Raw genomic sequence first — 27,242 nt, forward strand, 5'->3', positions numbered from 1 at the left:
CCTCCCATCTTAATATAATTTTTCATACTACCGGGGAGGGGGGGGGGGGGATGGTAATATAAATCTTAGGGCTTTTAGCCATTTAGATATTTAAAAAACAAGTGCAACTGCACAGTGAGCTCTGGCCGTCTTGCATAAAATTATATAATTACTAACTTGGTCATGATTGTCAATTGAAATAAAGATTTCCCATTTTCTTGAAAGTCACAATGAAAAATAATAGTGACCTTCATAAAGAAACTGTATCCTCACTCCTACGCCCTTGAGACTCATTAAACTGACCAGAGGCAGGGATCATTTATCTAATCACAGGTGTGTAGAAGCCCGCTAACTTCCTATATTCGTAGCGCACAAAAACACCACATGACTGTAACACTACCACACATTATCTTGCCTCTATGGATGCAAACAATTTCATAAACAATGTCACAAATTTTTGCAAACAATTTTTGTCAAGTATTTGATGTATTTTGTTTGCTTTTTGGGGGGACAGTTACAATTTGGTACTTACAGGTTTATGGGTTAGTTAGGGGGTTCGTTTTGGGTCAATTTGTTGGGGGGACCGACGGACTGACCGACTGACAGACCGACCGACCTACAGACCAACACCGGAGTGACTTGAAGAAGCTCTGTTGCCAGAGCTTAAAAATCTGTATTATGAGACCTACATGTACATTTATTTTATTGACAACCATATTGTTCTTGCACATTCCCCAAATAAACATCTCCAAATCCATAGTTTGATCCATGAGTCGTGATCCTGACTCTGGTTTCAGTATGTACGCAAAAACTCTGCACTCATCAAAGACTGTTCCGCATAAATTTCGCCAATTATGAAGTTCATTGTTCACTGCTCTCTCAACAAGGCGCTGGCCAGGTTGGTTGATGAGGTGTCATCTTCAAACGGACTCCATTAGGAGATGACAACAAGAAAAGCAAACACACGGACGAGAACTCTGTTCAAACAGTCAGTGATGGTTAACCCTAACCAGACAGCCCTCTCGTGTGAGCCACACGTATATTGTACAATTTGTGAGGGTATTTTGAGCTGCATAAATGGGGCATCAGTTATCAGAGCCGCTTTTTACATGTAGCTCACCTGATTTTATTTTTTTATGCGCCAAAGTGGCAAGCGCAAGTGGACCCCATATGCAGCACATTGTAATATTTTATGTACACAAACATTGTGATATCGCAAGATGATGCGATGTGACAATATTGGATTGCGAAAGAGTCAGGACAAAACATCCTGTTGGTATAAATTTCCCTCCAGGCAAGGCTGAATTTCGCAGTCAACAATTATTATTATCATTATTATCATTTACATTTGTATTTTTGGTAATGAAATCAAGGATTCCTCAAAAGCGCCCAAGTCACTGTAGCTCGCAAGCCTGAAGAAACCTCTAGAGAGAAGACAGTGAGCAGAAATTACAGTTTTAGAGGTGGGAGGAAAACCCCAGGAGAATATTCTGGGGAAAACCCACGGAATCAGGCAGGAACTAAAAACCGAGTCTACATGTTGGCCAAGGCGGGATGCAAACCCGGGTTGCAGCGGTGGAAGGAGAGGAAAGTACCGTTACATGTACATGTACGCCAACCTGACGATGTATACAGTGTAGATGTACAAGCAAACATCATTGCATGTTACAGTACATGTGCGTGTACATGTAGATGTACAGTGTACAATGTACATATGTATTGCAGTAAAAATAAAAAATACATTTGTACCTGAAGATGTGACTTTTTTGTATCTACAGTATTTATGTTCAGTGCACCGTTAAAAAAAATACGTGTCCCCATTTGACTTTATTGGTAAATATGCAAAACCTTGGAGTTGATTTTGGAGTTAACATGGTAAAGGACGCCGGCTCCTTTCCCAGACTGATTGCAATTTAAAGACACATTTGCACGTATCCAGGCAGCTAGAGATTAGTTGTGCTGGAGTATTAGGGTAACGCGTTAGGAAGGAAATGCTGAGTGGTCTCCCAGCATCGTCAAATATCCGTCCATTTACCGTCTTTGCCGTTTCGCCGTCTGCCGTATGCATGCACCCAGTATCGCCTGAATGCTTTTAGCTGGTCGGGGAATTAAATTCAGGACCGACCGCGATAGGGTGTGCATGTTGTGAGTGCAAACAAATCGCTCCCCTGCAAATTTAATATCAGGTTGTCAGAAATCCATTACCGTGATCAGTTCGGTCTCTTTTTTTCTTGTTGAAACGATGCAGAAAAAAAATATTAGGGAAATGTTTTGCTTAACGTCAGCGTTACTCGTTACCTGGATTATATAAATACAAGCCACATCCAAGCCTTGTATTTTTTTGTATATGTACATTTTAAAGTGCACAGAGGATAGGCCTATGTCTTTTTGAAATAACATTTGCAGGGATGTACGTGTTTGTACATTGTACATTGTACATGTAGTCACATACGGATGTAAATGTACGGAGTAAGTATGTAATACTGGTACATGCCCGGTATCAGTTTTTTGTTCCTCAACAAAATATTTATATAATATGGGATGGCTTTGAGGTGGATACAAGAATATATTGCACGAGCTATGACAATATTGCACGAGTCGAAGACGAGTGCAATATTGTCATTAGCGAGTGCAATATATTCTTGTATCCACCGAAAAAAAGCCATCCAATAATATTATTATTATTTATATCAGGCTGCCTTGATCCGCAAGAAATACAATTCAAGACAGTCCTCATCTTTTTCGTCAAACTATTTGAAGCTACTGTATGTACTGTAATGTTGACAACAGTGCGCGTATACCTTGCCGCTTTCTTCGCTCTGCATGCGCACAGCGTGTTCCGTGTTCGATGGTACGCGTGCGCGCTACGCTCTGTTGAGTGGTTAACAACTGTGACTTTCTATGCTCTTGATCAAGCGAGAACCAGCGAAAATGCCCGGATGACTGCAATAATAATGTTATTGCAGTCAACCGGGTTCTTTATTATTGTAGTCATCCGGGTACTTTTTATGAAAGCAAACAATATGCTGATTTATTTTTGCCGCTGGAAGCCTGATATAAATAATAATACTGAATATTGCCCATATGAATGTGGTTAAAAAAAAGACTCAAAACTAAAACAATACAAAAAATATAACACATGTATGCCGGTATGTACCTACTACTGTGGGAAATAAATAAAAAAATTGTCAGCCATGCGCATGTTCATGTCGTATTTTCTTTGTTATGCTCAGCAATACTCCGCGTAACCTTTCAATAATCTAATAATTCGGTCTCTTCCTCCCCACTGAACGAATTTGCATGGCCCGCAGCCCATAACTCGTTTGGCTGAGAACGCTCCTTTTTAATGTTGTCAAGCTGGGGAAATGAATGGGATATTAATTTTTTCCAGGAAACTGGTTAATATATTTTTCGCATTCCCCTCCGGGCTCTAGTGTGCATTTTTTTTTGGTCATTAGAATGTTCTTTCAAAGAACTTGTCTATCATTAGAGGTTCTCTAGAAGAACTACCGGTATTATTGAATACCCTTTCAAAGAACTAAGTACATGTAGATAAATTACAAGAATTTCTTTCAATGTACATGTAGCTATTAGTACAAGTGTTTCTTTGAAAGAAACTACCCAGTATTTAAGTCTAGAATTTCTTTCAAAGACAAGTGAATATTTTGGAGGTTCTTTTCAAAGAATTTGTAAATTATAAGTGATTCCTTTGAAGAGCTTTTTAAAGTAACAAATGGACACTACATAATGTAATACATGTACATGTACTTTGGTTTTACATTTCAAAAATTCGAACTCGTGTTAAAAGATTTTTAACATTTTCCATTTCCAGAGCACTACATGTACAGCCAAACATTTTTTCTATCAACAAAATCCAACCACATGTACCCTGTCGCACGTTAGTTCTCTTATTAGATTTAGCATAGTAGCTCGAGGGAGAAAAAGGAACGAGGGATTTTTAGATCTGTGCTGGAGAGATGATTTATTTATTGCCATCTGAAATGTTTCAGGAGGAAAGTGATTGGAAGGCTTTTTTAGTTTGATTGATGACGCTGTTATGACTCGGAGTCGGCTATGTTTAAACAAAGTATCGACCAAGAGAAGATTTAAAGTAGATGTAGATTGAAATGACACTTTAATGTAGATTTATTTTCCCCAGGAAACAAAAAAGAAGAGACCTGCTTAATAGGAGAAGAGAAATCAGATTTGTTCACTTTTTGATCGACTTAGTATTGCCAAACCATTTAATGGACTTGCAAACTTTGCACAGTAATGCTGTTTACTTGAAACCAAACTGAACATATTTTTTTCTCTCCTTAATTTGTTGGCTTAATTTGCTGCATTCACCGTGGTTACCTGTATTGTTTTGGTTTTGTCCTGCATACAGAGGCCAGTTAGTTTTTTTCTGTTGTATGAAACAACGTTGACCAATTCGACCCAATTTCCCTCTGTAAATTCATTTAGTATGCCCTAGATGTTTATGTGGAGTCCACTTTGCAATTTCTTGTACATTTGTACATGTACATGTACATGGATGCACGTGTACATGTGCGTACATGTACATGTACATGTAGCTGACTCACAGAATTTGGAACTGATACCCTTAGGCCCCCCAAAAAAAGTCTCCGGTTTCTGGTATACATGCGCGCGCGTCACCGTAGCCATGCGCGTCGGCAAAATGAAAAAGGTTTTTTTTCAATTAAGGATGATGTCTCAAAACCGCCAAACTCACTGGTTTGACTGGAATCCTGCTGCTGCACAATTTTAACGTGTTTTTAGATTGGGTTATGGTCGAGAATAAGCTTTATGTGGCCTCTCTGGACTCCCATATATTTGCACTAAGTTTAGTCGGGCACCATTTGCAGTCATCAGCCGGCATTTGAAGCAAAAAATAAGGTAAAAAAAAATAAAAAGCCGCGTCGCCACACCACTTTTTGGGCAAGCTCCATACCAGAAACCGGAGACTTTTTTTTTGGCCTTATCAAGTACTCATGTTGGTGCATTTGTACACATACCGGTACATGTTCACAAGTAAAATATAATCCATAAATTGAATACAAGGAACTGATAGTAATCAATTTGTTTTAAAGGGAATATACAACATTTGCAAACATCGAAAAATAAAACTACCAAGTTTTTACGAAATACCTTACTAGGATGTTGGTAAATGATAGTCTCAAGCATTTTGTAAAATTATGGCACCTGATGTGAAGTCATTTTCAAGAAAATGGTATTTTTGTATACATTTCCAACGGTGGTCGGCCGACCAGCGTTGGAAAAACTTAACTATTTTTCAACTACTGCTCCAAATTAACCATTTTTTCAGTCCAAATTTTGTTTGCTATTGGTTACATGTTTCATGAACGGGTGCAGGCCAGCTAGACTGGTTCCCGTGCCTTACAATTTTCCATCATCTATAAATTGATCCATTTTATCTTTTGTGGAGTCAGGGAACCAGACTACTTAAACATTTTTGTTTTTCTTGGTTTTTCCAACCTTTTCGAACAAAAAACTTCAAAAATGTCAATGTAACAATATTTGATCTATATATACTAACCCCTCAAATATTTCATTTCTGAAAATTACATCAAAAACCAATGATGTACATTCCCTTTAAAAGACTTTAAATCCATTTGTTGCACGCATACATGTTTCTGTAAATTCCGTACCAAAATAATTCCACGTATGCATTTGCCAAGATTGCCCTAGAATGGCAGATTTATCTTTCATGATTGCCAATGAGGGCCGTAATTAATGTGTCCTCTCAGAAATCTGTCCCCTCGTCTACACGTGACAGACTGACGCAGATAAAAGAAAGAAAATTGATTGACTCTGAGAGAATTATCCTTCAAAGTAAAAAAAAAAATTGAAAAAAAGAAAAGAAAAGAAGAGGACGGGAAAAGAGAAAGGAAGATAACGATGTGGATGAGTTACAGCTAAGAGGCCATCGGGTCGGTTTGGAGATGGGAGCCATTAGCCAGAACTTGCCGTGGATAAGCCGAGGCGAGCTGGATAACCATCTATCTTACATTGATGGACCTATGGCACAAGTTGTCTTGCCAGGATCAAGTGGAGGTTGCGGGGGGGGGGGGGGGGGGGGGGGAGAAGTTTGTTGTTGTTGGCTGTCCTGGCACATTGCTGTTCTGCCATGGCTCCCAGAATAGTACTTGTTTTCTGTTAACAGGTATTGAGCATTATCTATTTAAATGTATGCCTGGTTTTTATTTCACAAAACAGGCATAATTTTTTTTTGCCAAACATGTATTTTTTCTCACTGTGAGCAGGAAATAATTAAGTTAAAAAAACCCAAATAAACTGCATTTTGATTTAGTTTCCAATGTTTGATGAAAGTGAATTATCAAGGAAACGCAGATTTTTCTTTAGTCATACATGTACACTATTCGTGTACATACTGTACTCAAAATGGATTGAATAAAATGTGACCCTAAAGGCGAAAAAAAATTGAATAATGTAGTGGCATTTATTGTACGTTAGTACTAAACTGATGGTTCCTTCTTATTAAAATCTATTGATTGTACACTACATGCATACACATGCAGTACATGTGTATGTACATGTACGTTTGTTGTGTTGTTGAGAGGAAATTAAAAATTGGTTCGGTCAGTAAGATCCAAAATCAATTTTCTTTTATTTACACAAACAAAATGATATGTAACCCACTTTTTCAGAAATAATTAATTTGTTGTGTTCAAGCAAGTTTATTTGCATTGGTCTGCTAGTGTTTCCATAACAACATGACTGAGTGTCATTTCATTGCGACGGCATTAACTCGTAAATGAGACTGTGGCCTTAGCTTCGTTTCCCCTTATTAAGTCTTAGATTCCCAGTTCCCTGCCTGCAAATCCATTCCGCGAAGTAATCAGTTTTTGTGATTGACCCAGAAATAGGCAAAGACAAAGCCTTTCCTTTCTAAACACCCCCCCCCCCCCTTCCAGTCTTTCATAGCCGGAGGCAAACGGTGAAGATTTCTTCACGTAGTGATTGATGAGGATCCTGGAGTAAGTTTTGGAGATGAGGATCTTTCTGTTATTGCCCGTCGAGCAGGTTGCTAAGGTGGCAAGCACGCGTGAGCCGCCAGCAAATATTGTTTCACGGTGCATCTCCCTCAAAATCTGTTTGGTTCCATCTTTTTATCTGATTTCATCAAGTCATGCTGGTAAAGTAATCAGGTTCATTTGATGACTGAAAATTCTACTAAATTGTTGACTTGGTTTTTATCTTGGCATTGGGCAAAAGGGAAAAACCCCAAAAGGATACAATATTTAAATTTTACAACAAGTAAAGGAGAGCAAAAATATGTTGAATACTAGAAAGCACCCAGAGAGCGCAAACCTCCGCCAAGGCCAAACAATTGCCCGTTATATTGTCAGTACACCCAAAAGAAATACTCGCATAATTGTGAAGAATCCTTAAGTTAACTTGCTAACAGACAAACAACCAACCAACCAACAAAATCCGATGAAAACATGTACAATGTAACCTCCTTGGCGGAGGTAATAATCAAGGAAAACACGCGTACAAATGTAGTATTAAAAGCAAATGGTTGCCCAGTGCCAGTAGGTTCTGCACCTGTAGGCATCACTGAGGTTACTGTATCCAAAGACAAGACTTGGTCAGAGTTTGTATGATTTTCGCTGTGTACAGTTCAGCTAATGGGCAAGCATTGAAAAATTTTGTGTGAGAGGAACTGAGCAGTGAGTTCAGGGTCAAAATGCATGAGCCGGATAACATTTATATGCGTATATATATATTTTAAAGAGAAGAAAAGAACTGGAACAACAATCTGAAGTCTCATTTTACAAAATAAGTAGTTACTGCAAATTTGTTTAGAGACCACGGAGCAGGCATGCAACATTTCCTCGCATTAACTCATTTCCTCTCTCTTTTTTTTGCACACAAATGTACTTCCCATGTGTGCCATTAAAAAAAAAAATCACTGTATAAATTCTTGGAAAGATTTTAATTTCCTCTTTTTGTGTGACTTCCCAGTTGCATGCCTCAACAGAGGGAAAAACAAAAAGAAAGTGTTGAAGACGCTTTGCTTTGCAGATGATTCGAGTAAAACATCTTGTCTGTCTCTGCATACAAGTTCCCCATATGGGCAATTCCACGGTTACTCATGTTACATTTTCGTAACGTGAGTAACCAATTTTGTGCATCTTGTTTATCATACATAACACATTTTTCTGGATGTCATCTTTGGTGCTTAGGTAGGTCTAGGTCTACTCTATCTACCATGGGGATAACAGTTATTAAACTTTTTCAGTAAGGTAATTACAGCCCAAGGAAACTCAAAAGTACATCAAAATGTATCGTGAGTAACCATGGAATTGCCCATATGCCACAGCCTTATATGCACATATTTTACTGGAGGTTAGGGGAATATGCACAGTCTTCATAATAATAGATCGGCAATGATAGAGGGAAGGGCAGAACATCTGCTCCATCCAGACTGGATGAAAAGGATTACCAAGAACTGGACCAGCAGGTGTACATGTCATTCCTTCTCGCCTTGTTTTCTATCCAGGGATGAAATACGTCGGAATGAAGGATGGGGAAAATATGTCTCCAATCAAACAAAAAGGAAAAAGAGTATGGTTGGTTTCTCCATATATGTATCAGGGAGCTTACATGTAATTCATGTTCATACTATTGTGTACTGGGTCGGTATGTCATGTTACACCCCCCCCCCCTCCCCTATCTGTCATTAAGGCCCCCCAAAATGTCTTCGATTTCTGGTATGGGGCTTGCCCCAAAAGTGGTGAGGCGACGCTGCTTTTGTATTTTTCCTACATGTACTTTTTTTCTTAAAATGTCAGCTGATGTTGCAGATGACGCTTCGATCCCCTTAAAACTCTCAAAAATATCATTCAGGGTGGGCAAGTACCATTACATGTAGGCTATGTAGTGGTAGCTTCAAACAAATTGTATAGGTTTACAACAAAAATAATAATTTTATTTGTATCCATTTTATTTAGGTCCAGTATGGTGCACTCTTACATGTACCGGGTAATTCACTATTGAAAGCCGTCTTTAGTTTTATTACATGTACAATGTATGTGTGTTTTACCGGGCAATGAACTCTAATTGAGGGGAATTTGATTGAGTCACGTTTTCTTTGAAATCTATTAAATTGTGGGTTGATTGGAGGGCATGTGTACTCTGTATGCGCAGTGATGCATTCATTGCACAAAGACCACAATAACGGGATAGTGTTGCATGCAGCATATAGTCGGTGAATATTGCACATCAGTATGTGTACTTGACAACAGGAGTATGTACATGTAGACCAGAGCAGCAAACTTTTGCTGTTTAGATTAAGAAGGTGTTTACTTGAGAAGATTAAAAATAATTGTTATACAATTAATACATTTTTTTGTTGGTAAACGCTAAACCATTTCACGTCATCAAATTATATTGTACTTTTTAAAATAAGACTTACTGTGTGAAGCATTTGTAGGATTATTATTATTATTTTTATGTTTTTTAGCCACTAGACCATTGATGCAATTCAAATTAGACTGATGGTTAAATCGCTTGACTCGACCCACAAGCCAGTGGACATTTTTGAGCCTTTAAGCTCATATGGAATAGTCTGAAACTGATGCAAATGTTTGTAGTCTGCACTTTTGTGAGTTGCTGCATAAATTTACACAGAGGCTACGAGTACCGGTATGATGCGCATTTCATTGAAATTTGTTGACCCTAGGAAGTCATTTAACCTGCTTATACCGGTATCTTCAACCATTTGGCATTTAAACAAAAAGAAACACAACATATGGATACACAAAACCCCCCTTGTGTTTTGAAGAAAAAAAAATCAAAAAAACTCTTTTGTGTATTCTCCCAGTAATTTAATATGCACTATAATTTTCATAAGGGAATTAATTCAATTTTTTGTTGTCCTGTACATCCACTCATAACCATTTAAAGTGAGAATTTGCATAAAAGTAAATCATACATTTACGAGGCATTTCGGATGTAAATGAGTTGGCAGTGGTAGCCCCTGGATCATATTAAAAAACATCGCCTGTTCTCCATGTCATTAGATATTTTCATAAAATACAAATGTATGAACATTTGAAGTATTCATTCCTCAATACGAGCGAGCAGTGTGTATGAATAACGTACGTGCAGCGCGGCAAATTACCGTTTCATTACATATTTTGTTGATGCTTGGTTTGTCAGGCTCAGGTTCAAGATATGGATGAGCGTTCGTGCAAGGGTCCTTTTGCAAGTGAAGCCTAGAGCCATCATGCTCGTGTTCCCCTGTCAGTTTTTTTTTTTTTTTTGCCCCATGCCAGACATCCAACGCATTCACAAGCTGCTTTTGTTCGTGGATGACAAACACAAAGACTGTTTGCTCAAAATTTAATTATCGGGGAAAGGAACTCTCCTTTCCAAAATAGCAAAATGATTTCTTTCCCCATGTGCCTTCATTAACCCTTTTCTTTTTTTTCTTTTTTTCTTTCCTTTCTGCTAATTAATTCGCGTGCAGTTGAATGGTAAAAGTCTTTTGATAATTCTGTATTTAGCCCCCAGAGACACATTGTCTGGATCCTGAAGACTAACGAGGAAAAAGCCATTTTATTTTTTTTATTTTTTTTTCATTTTAGGACTGGAGCTGATGAACTAATGAATTCATCACTCATTGATACAGTATGCACTTCACGGTGAATACGAGTGTATCATTAATTATTTGCCCATGACACCATGAAGCCAGCCAAAAAAAAAGCATTAATGAAAAAAATATAAATCAATTTTAAAATGTAAATGAATATAAGCAGTCCACGATAAATACCGTTGTGTAAAGCATGAAGTGATCATATAACAGAGAGTATCCAATCAAAAAGACGTTGTTGGTAAAATTTGAACATTTGAATTTTGCTGTACTGCTTTTGTATATTGTTGTAGTGAACTGTATCACAAGAAATTGTCTTTGATGCAAGGTCTTTACATTTTTTCCATGTCCTGTTTGTTTAAAGTGAGTTATGTTAATAAAAAACTTATTGCCAAACCAAGAAAAATTGATGGCCATTTTGTTGTACATGTCGTTTAGTAACTTAATAATTTCAAGGGATCTTCTGCGAGAAACTAAACCGGTATTTCGGGTGCATGTACACCGTAAATGCTTTCTCTTTATACAATAACAGCACCGAGTTGATGGAAGACCCGCTCCAAATGTAACTTGTGTTACCGTGGAATTGCCCGTAAAATGAATGTTTATAAAGTAATATTGGCTGCAAAAATGATATAGATCAGATCTTTCCATCGTCTTTTTGCCAAGTGTTGTATTCAAGGCACTGTTTAATCAATCTACGGTACATTGTATGCCCCCCCCCCCCCACGTAAAATGTCTAATATCTAAGCATTTTTTAACTTTCTCCCAAAAACTGTGAAATCCATACCTTTGTCCCTGAAATTGATTAAGACCATGAGTGACAGGTATCTAACAAAATAGACAGGCATGTTACACTTTTTGGAAGAACTACCAGTACATGAAGTAACATTGATCTGACATTGTTTTTATTCTTTCCATTTCTCAGTCCGTACAGACGTTGAAACCCCAGCTTATAGCGGTCCATATGCAAGAAGTCGGAGGCAAGGATTTTGAGCAGTGCATGGGAAACGTCGATGCTTTTGTACAGTAAGTTACAGCAGTACATGTAGATTTGTCATGTTCTAATTGTCTTCAGACGTGTGTGTGTGTGTGTACAGTTTTTTGTTTGTAACTCCTCAGCATTTCTGTATGGAGTACTGAAGTGAATACGTCACGCGCACAAAATGTGTGTGAAAGACATTAGCGCGTGATTCAGCCTGTGAACCAACACGCGCGCGTACTCCATTCGTTTGCACTACACTTTCTGGTTCTAAATGACGTCACACTTCGGTACTCAATTGAACCTCTTCCTGAATGCCTCAAAAATCCATGACTTTGAAATTGAATGTTCTACGCACACGTAATGGAACATTCTATGCACATGTAATGGAACGTTCTATGCACATGTACGTGAACATACACTTTAAACTTTAAAGGGCAGCAACTTAAAAGGGCAGCAAGCCCTTTGCAAAGTACATGTAATACTGACAGGACTCTATTATCCTAAATCCTGCAAAACCCTGCAAAATCCTGCAAAATCCCGCAAAATCCCGTAAGTCTTCCCAGGATTGTGAAGATCTAGGAGGGTAACATGGTGAATATATTTGCTGCAACCAGAATTTCAGACACATTGTCAGTCAATATTTCCCTGATTCTGCCTCATGCTTTGGGGGGGGGGGGGGGGGGGGGGGGACTCTGCCAGCTTTTAAAATGTACGTGTAAATGTTGAAGTTACCATAACATGAACATGTACATGTACGTGTACTAGTACATGTACATCATGGAGAACCTTTCTAAAACAATATCCACAAAAAACAGAATGTTTTTGGTAATTTGAGTTGCACGTACATGTACATGTATAGATCTATTGGCCACCATACCTGTTAAAAAACTATCGAAAGAAAAACACTATTTGTTCTGAAGCACCAGCACTTGACGTGTGAAATGTCGTGCCCCACTCACGCACTTCACCTCTTCTGCATGACTACACAAATAAATTTCCTCCTCGTGGACCTGCCGACTGTATTGTCGATGGCAATCCACCTGTTCTTGTTTCCTTTAAGCCAAATATAGAGAAGCCACAGTTCATCTGTCGACATTTCCTACCTGTATTTTTCTCGAGTTCCTGTCGAGGCGATGGACGAAGATGTAGGCAGGATGTCTGGACAGTTGTTTCTTTTCATTTGTTCCCCTGTAAATGGATTCAGTTCCGATTGTCACCTGTTTTTATTCAAATCGCACTTTTGTCTGGGCATTAATTGTAGGCCCCCCCTAATGCTTTTTAGGTTCAGGTGCAAAACAGATTGGGAAGTACAGATCCATGTAAATAACCTTCGTATTTGGGGTGAACAAAATCCTGAAGTTTTTCGTAACAGGGGGAAACGTTGAAAACTTCTGTTACTGCGGAGACAAGACTTATCTCACCTTCCAAATGTTTGTTTCATGTACAGTTCTGTTTTGAAGTACCGGTACTTATTATGTACGGTACATGTGTAATGTTTGCTTTTTCCAAAACCATCAGAAAATTATTTACTTTTATTTGAGACTGATTTAAAATTGTAAATTTTCCACCTATACTTTTATTTGCATTTTTTCCTCATAAGAAAAAGTAAATTAAATTTTGATGTAGCTGTTCATGTACAAAATGTAGGCCTATATTTTGAAGTTTTCAAATTGTTTTTACTGATTTTTGCTCAGGCATTTGAACTGCGTGCATCCTTTTCAGAGGAATGACACACTTTTGTTAATCATCATGTATCTGCAATTATGTAAACAGCGAATATTTAGTAACTGAAATTTGAAACAAGATTCTAAATTTACAGAGTGTAATGTACAAAAGGTACAAATGTAGTTGCTTTCAATACTTCGAACTGCATGCATGTGCAGGAAATTGGTTTTAGATTACTGAGAATGCTGATGACAGAAGGATGTTTTACTCAGTCTGTTCCGTGAAAAGAACTCATGTATTATATATATCTGGTTAATAATTAAAGTCATAAATTGGTCAGAAATACCCTGCAAAATAAGCACTGCACTTCGGACGCTATGACAAGTTTGTTTTGGGGAATTGCACTGTCATGGTAATATTTGTTGAAGAGAAGATGTACATAAGGTACACAGTGTTTTGTAGAGTAAGTTAGTTTAATGATGTAATTTTTAAAACAAAATTATTGTGAAAGCAAGGGCGGATCCAGAACACAATTTTTTGGGGGCGAACAAAATTTTGGTCCCCCAATAAGTGGGTCCAAAAAATTACGGCGTGGGGTTCGGAGCCCGCTCAAGCATGTCAAGGGCCCCAAATTTTTTTGGATTCTTGATGCTCTGTGGTGTGATCTGAGGCAATTTCTAACCAATTTTTTTTGAGGAAAAGATGGTGATGTATGCAGTGCCTGCCTTTATTGCAACGTCACTCAATAAAAAAAATTGGGTTCGTTTTTTTTTTTTGGGGGGGGGTATGCCCCCCCCCCCCCCCCCCCCCCGGATCCGTCCTTGTGTGAAAGAAACGATGCCTTATTTTTGTCTGTTTCCTTCTTTGCACCTACATGTATCTCACTCACTGACTCTCACTTGTTAGTTGGGCAGTGTTGTGGTATCGACTTATCCCGTCATGCCAATGAATGGGCCAATATACCTTTATCATGCTGCCACCATTTCAGTCATGTTCCCTGTATCCAATAACAGTACTAAATGATAATGTTTTTCTGCAAAAAGGAACCAGACTATTTTTCCTTCCAGCCTCGCTTTGGTTACGTTGATTTGAATGGGGAAAATATTAAGATGGCCGCATCATGATAATGGCCTATTGTGTTGTACACCAGATGCATGAAAAGAAGCTTCGTATGAATATTATTATGAATGGTTTATTTTAATTGTACTCCTCGCCGCCAGTGGCAGAATTGCGAATAAAATTTACATTAAAAAATACTCAAAAATAGTAGTTGATACATGTATACATTAAATATGGGGGGGGGGGGAAATAGAACTGAATACAAATTGATAGAAAAGGGTTGTTTACGAAAATTAATAGTAAAATAAGCCAGAATAAAGAATAGGGGATGGGAAGGAGTTATGAAAAGGACAATTGAATGGGGTTGGGATGGGGTAAAGGAGAGCAAAGGGGTGAATTACACATACAAGCTGGAGATTTGAAAAAGGAGTTTGTATTAACATTAAACACATTATCTACAAGCAATTGGCAGTAATTACTTACATTAAAAACACATCAATATTAGTTTATAGGTACATTAAAAAGAGGGAAAAATCGGAGAACTGAATACGAATTGAGATAGGGAAAAAAAAAATAGCTATTCTGAATCAATTGAATAAAATTGTGTGCACTCTGGGACCAGCTTTGCTGGGCTTGCCTTTTCCTTTTTTTATTTCAAACCTAATCAATGTCACCTTTTGGCATTTTTTACACAATTCATTTATTTATCGGTAATTGTGATTTCTCTCTTAATTTTTTCCTACCCAGGAGTTTAATAGACAGTGAGGCGCTCAAGTCTTTCGACCGATCCCTGGTGTTTCTGGATAAAGACTTTGCTCTCGTTGATCAGTTTACGGTAAGCAACGCTAGACTTGTAGAGCTGTCAGTTATCTGTCGTGTTCTGATAAATGTCCTCGGAGACTTAGGGACATATTTCTCCTCATTGACGTTTCAGGCTAGTTAATTTCCCTGGGCATCTGTCTCCTTTCTGAATGAAATGAGGTGCTTTTTCAGAAAGAATATTTTTCATTTTTTGAACATTTGTCTACCATCTTTTTTAAATTTCAACTTTAGTTTCTAACCCTTGTTTTACATGAAATTTGTCTTAATTTACGTATTTCCAAACTGTTTTTGGATCAAGAGGTATCCATTTTTTGTAAGGTATAATGCTCACCTTTTTTTCCTTGACATGAAATACTTCTTTGAAGTTTTTTTTTTTGGGGGGGGGGGGGGGGTGCGCAAACTCAGACCCTTTGCCCTCATGCATTATATGTGCATGCAGTGTATTCATCTGTTCAATTTTCACATAATGAATGAAAAAAAAACCTTGTTGTGCTCTATGTACATTGTACAAATTGTGCAATCCAAGCCCTCAAGGAAATCTTCTTTGGAAAAATTCTTCATTTTTTGGACCAAACTTCCAAGACGAAATTGGGCTAAGCCAGTCTCATCTCTTGAGGTCAGAATATGACGAGGGCTACCACCTCTGACATATGATGTAGCAGGATGCACCTTGAGTGATTATAACCAATGTAGATCCGGTGAATCCTGTCTGTCAACCATCTCATTGACACGTCTGAAAGCTGACGTCTCTTGATACATAACCAGGTCACGCTGACCTTAGCAAATAACCTTCACACTTGAGCCAGTGAAGCCTTTTAAGTGTTACCTCTCCCAAATCGGAAGGGGATATGTCAACAAAAGGGGGCATGTCCTTCCAAATTCTACCAATTTCGTCCTTCGGATCATCTTGTTTCGACAGGGGGGAAAGTAGGAAAGCCTGCCCTCTCCAGAATTAATTGGCCAATCAAAGGGCATCTGGGAGAGGTCCGTCCTGACACTGTCAGTAAACGTGGGCAGGAAAGGTCAGGCTAAATCTGGCAGGGTTTGCTAATTAATGAGCTGACAATCATTTTTTTTTCCCCCGTTAATTTAATCTTCCCCGGCAGGATTGAGTGAGTTATGGTCAGGGCGCGGTGACAGAAGATCGAGTGTTATATGCTATCTTGTCATAGCAGAGTACGTCATAGCAGTGGCCTTGATTTTTAAGTGCAACCTTTTAAAGACTTTTAAACCTAATGGCACTTGAGATGCTCAGAACCTGTCAAAAAGCCTTAGGTTTCAAGAATTCAAACTCGACATACATGTGCTGTGTAGAGGGACTGCACTCATCTTTGGTCTGTCGAGCCTTGCCATAATAAGTGTATGCAAAGAAAACACAATCATGTATAGCATGTTTTTTGTGTGTGAAGATTTTGCACATTTCTTGGGCTCGAGATCCCCAGGTCTGGTGTAACACGATCACACATCGTGCCGTGATGGAGCTTTTCTGGGACAAGCGAGATCAAGCCATTGTTGAACGGTTTCTGCCTTGTCAGCTTGCTGGATTATACTGTGATGTTGCCATAGCAACTTATGAAAAAGTAATTTGTCAGGGTAATGCTTGGGCTGTCGAGCACCGTAATCCGTCTTTTCACCAGATATGATGAGGTATTATTGCCGTACCTGTACAAACATGACAAAGGAGGTAATCCCAAAGCTCAGTGTACAGTATTGTGGCTATTGAATAATCCCTTGTTGCTAAGACAGTCGCCATATTGTGAAACAGATACATGTACAAAAAAATGTACATGCACTGTGCATACCATTAAACATGAATATATGCATATTGCATACTGGTACCATTCCCTTCTGACTACAATGTGGGGAAATTTACTGCAGCAATGGAATATTTGACTGTTTACTCTACATGTATATAGCCCCAAAAATATGCATGACATAAATATCCATAATTTTGACAAACTAGTGAAACTGCATTCTCATTTAAAGCAAACAGTATGATGTTGTTGTCAGTTCTATTGTTGTTTGCGTAGGAACAACATTATGTGGCTCATTACATGTGCAGTTACATACAGTGTATGTGAATAAAAATACCGGTAGCTCACAAACGTGCATCAGAGGAATATCGGACCACGGGAGTATGTCCCACAGTCGATTTCATTTTGTTTGTGCCACAAGCCAAGTTGACAGCCAAGTGTTTGGTTTGGGCCAGGAATCCGTCCGCGGCTTTGTTTTTTTGGACTCACTGGCACGTGCATTACGTATCAATGGTATGTTTGTTACAGTCGGTTAAAGACTGCTGTTGGAAGATGACATGTAAGGATGATTCACGTCGGTGAGGATCCAGGATTGATGTTGACCTGACTGTTATATGTAGGGTTAATAATGAAGGCACTTTGGTCTCTTACAATGTAGAACTAGTAGATAGGGGTGTGCATCGGAACTGGATACCCGAGTACAGGAAAAGGTTTCAGATTATGAGATCGGATACCCGTAACCAACTTTATAAATTACCCCGGTAGTTAGTAACTTCTCTGACAATAAAAAACAAAGGTTTTGAATGCCATTTGTGTGGAATTTAAAAAACAAATTAGAGTAGCTTAATATTTCATCCGTAGCAAGGACTTCTTCAGAGGCAAAAGGGGTTAGGGTTAGAAGTCCTTGCTAAGGATAAAATATTAGGCCACTCTAATTTTTTTATTTGTATATATTTCAGAACAATGCAGTCAGTGAGCAGTTTGCAGCAGTTTTATTCATTTTTAATTTAACTTTATTAGTTTTCATGGTGAATGGAATACAGCACGTGCACAGTTTTCATTGCCCTGCTGTTTGTGTGACATTTTGGCCTCGCAAATAAGTCTTCATTTTATTCCAACTTTTCTACCATTGCCTTCTCAAGATTCATGGGAAACAATTGCAAATAGGTCCAGACAATGAGGAGAGGAGAATCGATATTATCAGAGAGTTTTCAGAGGTAGATTAATTGCAATTGAGATTATGGTGTCTCAACTTCATTTTTAATTGTCACTCTGGTTTGTTTTTGTTTCACTTTGGTTGTTGAGTGGAATGCTCTATCAGTCATAGTGGACCATACATGTATGTACAGTATGTCCAAGTGTTAACTGCAAAGGTTGGATCCAGACGGAATAACACACATAGGTTTACAATCTGCTTCACCCCCCCCCCCCCTTCCCTCAACCCTGGCCCGATTCAGCGCCAGCTATGCCGAGCTGCGAACCCTTTTAATTGCAAGCCCAGTCTGGATTTTTTTTTTGCAGGGTTGTCTTGACGTATGTGTTGCCATGACGACGACCCTAGGAGTGCTGGTTGAGCGGCTTTGCAACCTCTAGCTATAATATTGCTGACAAGTGTTGTAGCTTTTCAGCCCAGTTTACAGTTAGCTGGGAAAGGTTGGGGGGGGGGGGGGGGAGGCGTCGATGCTTTCACTGGACAATCTTATCCTTATTAAAGGATTTTTGTGGATGCATGACCTTGGCCCTAGGTATGCCATTGATGAGTATTCAGATATTCTTTTGTATCTTAAAGTCAAAGGCATGCAGGAATATACATGTATACCGCGTATATTTGCAATCCACAATAACCTACATTGTACATGCACTGTGCCTTTTGGACTTGAATGTAACTGGTATCAAGTGCTGCCTCCTTGAAGTTGAACTCTTGTTTACATGTCGCCATCATAAACATATGCTAAATTTGTTTCAAGTGCAAACACCGCAACAGTGTAACATGAAATTCAATCCACATGACTGTGTACAAAACAGGGCCTTCGGTTTGCAAATTGAACAAACCACTTATAGGCTATGCCCGCCGCCGATACAAGAAATGTGCATTTATTTGGTGTTGGATCTCAAAAATTGAAACCCTAGATTCCTTGCTTATTCCTCTTGAATCCTCTAAAATACACCACTGCTGTGCATTTGTACTTGTGCACATAGAATATAAATTGCCCCTCTCACAAGAAACAATTAAATTCTTTTGATGTGCCTTTAAATGTTTCACCCTAGATTCCTTGCTTATTCCTCCTGAATCTTCAAAAATATACCACTGCTGTGCATTTGTACTTGTGCAAATAAAATATGAAATGCCCCTCTCACAAGAAACAATTAAACTCTTTTAATGTGCCTTTAAATGTTTCACCCTAGATTCCTTGCTTATTCCTCCTGAATCCTCTAAAATATACCACTGCTGTGCATTTGTACTTGTGCACATAGAATATAAAATGCCCCTCTCACAAGAAACAAATTCTTTTAATGTGCCTTTAAATGTTTCACTGGGAAAAAGTCTACCATCAGTAAAGTACGGTATGCAGACTGGATGCATGCCAGCGGGAATGCTGTGTTTACACATTCCACAATTTCCCCAACTATTTTGGTCATTGGCGGACATAATTGGCCCTCATTTCTTTTCTCAAGTGCTGGAAAGGAATTCCCTGTAATTTGTCATTAATTTGAAATGGAGGAGTTGGACTGGTGTGCGCTGTCCAAGGTTAATGGCATTAAACCACTCCAATGCAATTATTGTAAAAGGGTTGCCATTTAATTACAATCGTGTCTCTTTTGGAATTATGGGGGAATTATGTACAGTGAATAATATAGTAGACAAAATAATACATACATTTTGTATTTTGCATTCAACAATATATATGTACGTGTACATACTGTAAGAAAGATTTTGGGGTTTTTTACACTCAGTACAACGCATATTCTGGTAAATTGTTTGCAAGCAATATTCAAAATTTCTTTTAAAATGAAGAGTTCAAAATTTAAAAGTGTTCTCTTAAACATGTACGTGTGTGTATTTCCAGAAATATTAGAATTTTCCAATCTTTGCAAATTGTCCATTTCTCTCCAGAAAACCGTTTACAACAGAAGGTTGGAAGAACCTAAGTTTTTTATTTCAAGATTATCTTGAAAGCATTCCATCTATAAAAAAATTGAACTGCATGCAGTACCATCGCACATTTTTAGTCAATTGTTATATTGAAATTCACGTAATTCATAGATGCACATGAATACAGATTGAACTCCCCTAGTACCAAGCAATCTGTTCCGAACCTAAGGTATTTAAGCAACACTTTTATTCTATAAATGCATTCATGAGGTCAAGTTGAAATAGCCAACCCTGGTGGGCCATACTTGATGATAATTTCATAAAATGCATACAGCATTTTTTTATCATCAAAGATGGCAGGAGCAGTTTCCCTACGGAGGAAAGAAAAACCTCCTTTGACACTCGCAGAATATCCTCTAAACCATGCTTCAGCGTAGCCAATAACCAAACCAATCAAGTGACGTCCTTGCAGTAAGGAAGACAAATGTCCCCTGATAGGGAAAAGAGATACGGGAGGCAGCTCATATGAAGAAGCAAAACGTTCTGACCTTGTCCTACAGCTGCATCTGCAAACCACCTAGTGATGATACAAATGCAAGGAGATTCCAAACCAGACGTTTATACTGGTAAAAATATGGATTGGAAGCCAAACTATCGATTAAGTCTGCGCACGGACCCTCGTGTTTGTCTATATTATTTTCCCCCCTGATTAACGGTGGAGTGTAAATAGATTTGCAGAATGTCGCTATATTTCGAAGTAAACAGTGCAGCCATGAGATGTGTGCGAGCGAGCGCGCATCCATCTCTTGCATGAGGAGGCGTAAGGTTCTCGCGAGCCTGATGTTGATTTTAGAAATCATAGCGTCGTCGTTTATTACTCAGGAAAGAATGTGTGTGTGTTGGTTTGGAAATGGCCTGTTTATTTTTTCAAAAGCACCGTATGTTGGCCTAACCTTTTGGAGCTTTTTCAGTTTTGTTTTTCTTCTTCCATATTGCCTCGCTCTGGGATGGAATCGAGGCGAATGAGTTGATAACGGTACGAAGGACACTCAGGGGGAAAAACCAATCTTTGCTGTTTTGATTAAATCAGCCTTTACTTACGGCCAGGTGCTTGCACAAAAGGTTTGAGTCTGGCTCCTTCAAGATTGATGTTGCCTCGTTGCAAAAATAGCAAAATCTTTAAGTGCCTTGAGCCATTTGTGGTATTACATGCACCGGTAGGTAGATACATGGAAAATAATTTTATGGTACATTGTAATTTGAGCCAAAGAAGTATAAAAAACACAGTTGAATTTCGAGAAAGGGGGGAGGGGGGACGGGTCGCAGATGGATTGAAAGATGAACAGTTTTAAATCCATAAATATCTGACCAATTTCCTGTCCATTGGAAAGATGCTATTTTTGGAAGCCTCTCTTTTAATGATTGTGAAATGTAAGATGCGTCTAGTTGTGTTTCTGGCAGTCCGGGCTAAGGGATTGGAAATTCTATATTTTTCCAGACAATACAGGATATTGCGGGGAAGTGCATAAACTTGGCTTGGTGGGGGGGGGGGGGGGGTTGTCATTGGAGCTTGTTTGTCGGCTGGTAAATGCAATATGTACTTGATCTACCACATATATATTTTTTGTTAATGGTAAAATTAATCCAGACTGTACCGGTACTTCCTTGTGTAATCGTCACAGTCTCGTTGAAATAGCTTGCACATTGCTCTCAAAATACTATTTCACTACGCATCATTGTCAAGTAAAACTCTTCACGAAAACTGTCTCAGCTTCAAATGAAACTCTTTGAAAGTCTAATAGCCCCTCAATGGTTACAAAGGGAGAGTTGGGGGAGACCGCCAGGAGGGGCATCCAAAAGTATTCCTCACACGAAGATGCGAAGATTGCGTATTTCGTGCAGTACGCATGCGAACCAGTGTGTGCAGTTAGCACGCAATGTGTGCAGTGTACACGCAATGTGTCCATCCCATTGGAGCTTTCAGAAGTGGTTAAATGGTGCCCTCAATTGTGCTGCACGGAGTCCATAAAATGGAAGCTAAAATAGGAAAACTGCGGGTAACACCATGTGAAAAATCTTCTTGGAAGAAGTGTGGTTCTGAAAAGAACCGGTTGGTTGAGTGTAGAACTTGACGTTTTGGACAGTGTGCTCTGTCTGTCCTCGGGAGGGTGAGTGAGGACGGACAGAGTACACTGTCTGAAACGTCGAGTTCTACACTCAACCAACCGGTTCTTTTCAGAACCACACTTCTTTCAGGAAGAGATTTCTTTCCACATGGTGCTACATGTACCTGCAATTTTTTAATTTTATCTCATCCGCCATGCGAAGCTTCAAGTCATAAAATGGAAGCTTTTGTTCCAATTTTACAATGTGCATGCATGCGTACATTTACGCAGATACACCTACGTCAGTCAATATTTAATATGCACACCAGCAAACAAGTCAAACGTATGCTATGACCTGTACATGCATGCAGGATAATACATCGCAGTTTATGCCATGAAAACAAACACGGACACCGATTTTGAGGCAAAGCCTGCGATAAAGAAATCATCGCCTGGAGTGAGCAGACTGACTAGCCCCTGGGTCTCCATGCCCCTGCAAATCCGAGAGTACCGGGAGGAAACACTATCCCCGTATTTGTCTGAAATCAGACACTCCAAGAAGAAATAGCGTAAAGTCATCAGGACTTACTCTCTCTCTCTCTCTCTGTCCCTCCTTGATCTCTGTGTGTATGTACACCCTAGTTTAACTCTTGACACGGCGCGTATGGTGCGCATATTTGTCGAGCGTGGTCAGGACTGCGAAATGAGGGGCACGTCGGCTTTGAGACTGCGCCGTGTTGGCCAACAACAAGGTGTTTGGGTTCAGCAATTGACGAGAGCTCTCCTTTCATTTTGGTCAATACATCCTCGGTGTTTGTTTTTTTTCCTTCATCTTTTACTTTTATCCAGTTGGAATGTCTCGGTTTGAGTAGAATAAAATTGCTGATCTTGTTTGTGATTTGTGCACTTAAATACTGCACATCGATGTGATTTAAATTGAGATGGATTATGAGCACATGTACTGTATGTTGGTGGTTAACATTACCAGTACTTCAATTTCCTCTTCACATTTTGAATCATCGTGTCAGGTGTTTATTGTTCACTCATTTTGAATATTGTAACTCTCACACTATTTCTTACGTGGCTGTTGTGACCACAAAGATTGCTCACATTGCTCTTTTCTAAGTTTTTCTTTTAACCCAAAACAAACATCCAGCTTGAAAGAAGATCGATAGCAGTTCCTTGAAAATACCCACGGAAACACTCAAGACATTGCTGGATAAACATTCAATGACCCAGAAATTCAATCAGGAGGACACAGATTTTTCCTTGCTTGTCAGTAGAGCATTTCTGATTCGCATTACATTCACTGTGTGGACTTCCGAACAAAAGAGGTCCACATAAACCAGGTAGAGGTGACGTTGTGTGGACGTGGGCAAGACCACATAGTGTTTCCCCCTTTCTGGAAAACAAATTTAGAGGCATTTTGGGGTGTGGTTTATCCGTGGCAAAATGAAGAGAAACACTAGAGGGAATCATAGAAAAAAAAGGGGATTGAAAGTGTTTTCACAGTGAGAGTAAAATGATTTTTTCTGAGGTTTTTCTTAACTACACGAAACCAAGGGAATGTCCACACTTGGTATGTAACGTAAACATGCGTGTACATGTACATGTATGTGTACAGTACAACTGTATTGGTCTTTTCTTTTCTTTTCTTTTGCCTGACTATCTGCTTTCATGCTATCTAGATTTTTCTTCTTGCCTCTCATATTTGCATGCATCTCTGGCCAAGGAGAGAAAAAAAAAATTAATAACAGTGTCTGCCGGGCCTGGAATATGTGAACAGCTGCGGCCTGATTGGACCAAATAAGAAGGTCATCAATCAAATGAGGCGAGGAAATTCAGATGAGCCCAATTGCCGAGCTGACGAATCCTGTACAGCCACTCTACATCTCGTTGTCACCAAATTCTTTTGGCACTGGCATATTAGAAAGGTGGAAAATAAAAAAGTACCCATATGGATGATTCACCACGTTCAAAGAGCTAATCCTGAAATTCTATATCTTGCACGTACACGACTGGGCATGCTTACGTGCAACTTTTGTGATAGAAATCATTAACTCACCTCGACGAAATGACTTTTTGGTCGGCGAAAATTCATGTGTATGGATTCACAGACATGCAGAGAGCTCATTAAGGAATGGATCGTAATGATACAGGTTTCTGTGAAGGCACACAATAACATCGCAACAAGGTACATGAACATGTACATGTATATCAAGTCGCTAGTTCCGGGAACGTGTACGTGTACATCTAAGATGGCATTAATGAGTTTGATCTTGGCATTTTCGAGGGGGGTTGTGAGATCTGTCCGTGGATAAGAATGCGTAATGGCAGTAGAGCAACTGCCTTAATGAGGTGCATGTATTGTGCCCATAGGCAAGCTAAGGATGGTGGTTTTTGTTTTCCTTGTGAGTTGGTGAAGTCTGCTGTCTTACTGATGCACGTCTTACTGATGCAAATGTATGCTGATTAGGTCTTGAAGGGACATCCAGCATCTCAGTTTGGGCCTTGGAGTGGCTCTGCAATATTCTACTCACAGAGCCTTTGTCTATTTCCAGAAGACTGTGAGTAGAAGGTGAAATGCTTAAATTACTGTTGTCGATGCTACAGCACATCTGTGTTGTAAAATATGTTTTTACTTGAATAAATGAGTAAATCTCAAAATGAAAGGTAAATAAAAAGCAGGATGAGTGGAAAGTAAACATAGTAAACAAGCAATCAATAACCAAAACTGTCAAAAAATCCTTCAAAAATGATTTTATGAAACGGTTGTTCAAGAAAAAAACAAGTCATGAAAACTAACTTTAACAAGTCAGATACTACCATTACTACAGCACATCCTTGTTGTAAAATATATGTTTACTTGAATACCCTAAATTAGTAATCTAAAAGATGAATCAAAAGCAAGATGAGAGGAAAGTAAACATGGTAAACAAGCAATCAATAGCCAGAACTGTCCTAAAATCCTTTAAAAAAAAACAAGCCATGAAGATTAAACTTTAACAAGTCACATTCTCCCGTGCCCCACCAAAAATAAGTTTATATTGTGAAATAAAATTAAGAGTTAAATTTAAGGATTGCCATTGTATGTGCCATTTGTGTGGCTTGCAGCCATGTCCGTTTCATTTTGACTTTGATTCACGTCATTATTGCCAGCCAGTGTTGTTATTTGAAGAAGCTGTCCCTTTTGACCTTGGAAATATGTAACAGCTGATGTCCTCCCACAGCGGTCCCAAACCTGATCGTCATTAATTAATTATTCGAGTGGGCCATGTATTAATAAATCAACCTATATTCAAATAGCAAAACAAATGAAATTAAAAAGAAACAATGCCACATCCTGTGTTGAATTTCGATAATTCCTGGAGATGGAAATGAAATGTTTTTTCCATTTTTTCATTTTCGTTGAAACAAACTTGTGTGACATATCAAATTTTCCATTTCCTTAATTTGCATTTTTTTTCTTCTAGTTTTCCAATCTCAAGTCCTTGCCGCGTCAGACAAATCAATGTGGTCAAATCTAATAATAAACCCCACGCACGGAGTTCCAGCGTAATAAACTGTTCGATGAATTCCCTGGACGATTGGCCCCATCACGTCCTTGCGGCGCAAACGTTCTGCAAAATGCCGCTTTGCGCTGGGAACGATCAGGGGACTTCTCAGCGCGGGAACGTCTATTAGATTTTAATTGTCATCCTAGCCATGGAAAAGCCCACTTCAATGTGCCATTCACATCCGCATTAGATGAATTTTCCTCTGCCTCCCGGCCTCCGTTTGGGATCCATTACCGCACTTACGGCTTTGTAATTACTTCTGGGGATGGTATTTACCAGGTTTTTCTCTCTAATTTCTTGTAAACTTCAGCAGGGGAACTTTCTGGCTTCTTGTTGCATGATGGCTATCAGATGTGACTTGTTTCTCAAAAAAATAATATTATTTATAAATCGTTTTCCATGTCACAAGGACATTACAAAGTGCTTACAATTATTAAAATGAACACATTCTTAAGAAAGACAGATGAAAACAGTCATTAAAAAAAAAAACAATTAAGAGTTAAGTTATTATACTGTTTAAAAAGATGAGTTTTCAAATAGTCCTTTTTTTCATAATAATATGTACAATAATAGCGATGGTTTTTGCTAAGTCAGTCTTTAAGAGTTTGAAAACATTTGCATTAGATATTCAATTCAAACACAACCCTCCAAAATTATGAAAACTTACTCTGTATCTTGGCAGCGGACTTGCACATAATTTTACAATGCTTCCTTTGGGAAGTAATAGAATAACGGAAGGTCTGGAACTTTTCCTTCCAAAAATAACAGGAAAAAGAGGTACATTGTAGATGTATTGGATTGCCAGTATTTTACTCTCTGAAATTTGACAGTTGTTTTGTGATGTACATGTAGCACAGTTTAATGTTGTTGCTAAACCATTTTCTTATATATTCTGTTATCTGTGTATTATTATCCAGTCTAGTCTTCCAGGAAATGTTCTTTGAGAATCACAGAAAATAACGTTTAAAAGAAATTAGGGATTGACTTGATTAAATCAGCTCTTCTGGCAATATTGATGAATTTATAACAGCCACAAACATTTACAAGAAATCAAGTACTCAGAAACTGCCCAATACTTGAGTTGCCATGGGACTTGTCTTACACGATACCTTTAACCTCACTTGGGTTTTTATACTCATTTGGCCCCTAAATGTACGATAGTTTATTTCCAAAACGATGAAACTTTAAAGATTAGAATAAAAACAGTACAACAGCTGTGTTCAAACTTCATTTTTTTCGCCTTATTGTATTCTAGCAGCTGTAAAAAAAATTGCTTTTGAGCAACCAGGAAAGAGCAGGATTCTATAAGGGAGCAAAATGGCGTCACCCCGGTATGTCACATTTTGTGAAATGCATGGTGTCTTTGGGGAGGCCAAAATGTAAGCTAAAATAAGGTTTTCTGTTTTGAAAACTCAGGTATCCAGATTTTCTACATTGGCATTATCTGGACAACAGAGGGCAGTATTTACAATTACTGGATAACATGAAGTATTGACAAAGTTCTTTACTCCCTTATCCCACTTAGAGTGGCTTTTGACAAAGCATTCACCTGTCTTCATTTTTTTATCAGCAGACCCAGAATT

The 27,242-nt window shown here is 38.7% G+C and overlaps 1 protein-coding gene across 7 annotated transcripts in view; it reads left to right on the forward strand.

The window, feature by feature from the left end:
• LOC119719993 (inositol polyphosphate-5-phosphatase A-like) overlaps positions 1 to 27,242 on the forward strand; it is a 55,494-nt gene that overhangs the window by 8,648 nt on the left and 19,604 nt on the right. For all 7 annotated transcript variants that reach the window (XR_005270033.1, XR_005270034.1, XR_005270035.1 and 4 more), the window contains exons 4-5: positions 11,547 to 11,647; positions 15,075 to 15,162. Coding sequence is in view for 4 of the 7 variants with exons in the window: in XM_038189486.1 (XP_038045414.1) it covers positions 11,547 to 11,647; positions 15,075 to 15,162 (189 nt within the window). In the remaining 3 variants the exon portion in view is untranslated. The remainder of the gene's footprint in view (positions 1 to 11,546; positions 11,648 to 15,074; positions 15,163 to 27,242) is intronic.

This window comes from Patiria miniata, unplaced genomic scaffold (assembly GCF_015706575.1).
Source record: "Patiria miniata isolate m_02_andy unplaced genomic scaffold, ASM1570657v1 HiC_scaffold_9, whole genome shotgun sequence".
In the NCBI taxonomy this organism is placed as follows: Eukaryota; Metazoa; Echinodermata; class Asteroidea; order Valvatida; family Asterinidae; genus Patiria; species Patiria miniata.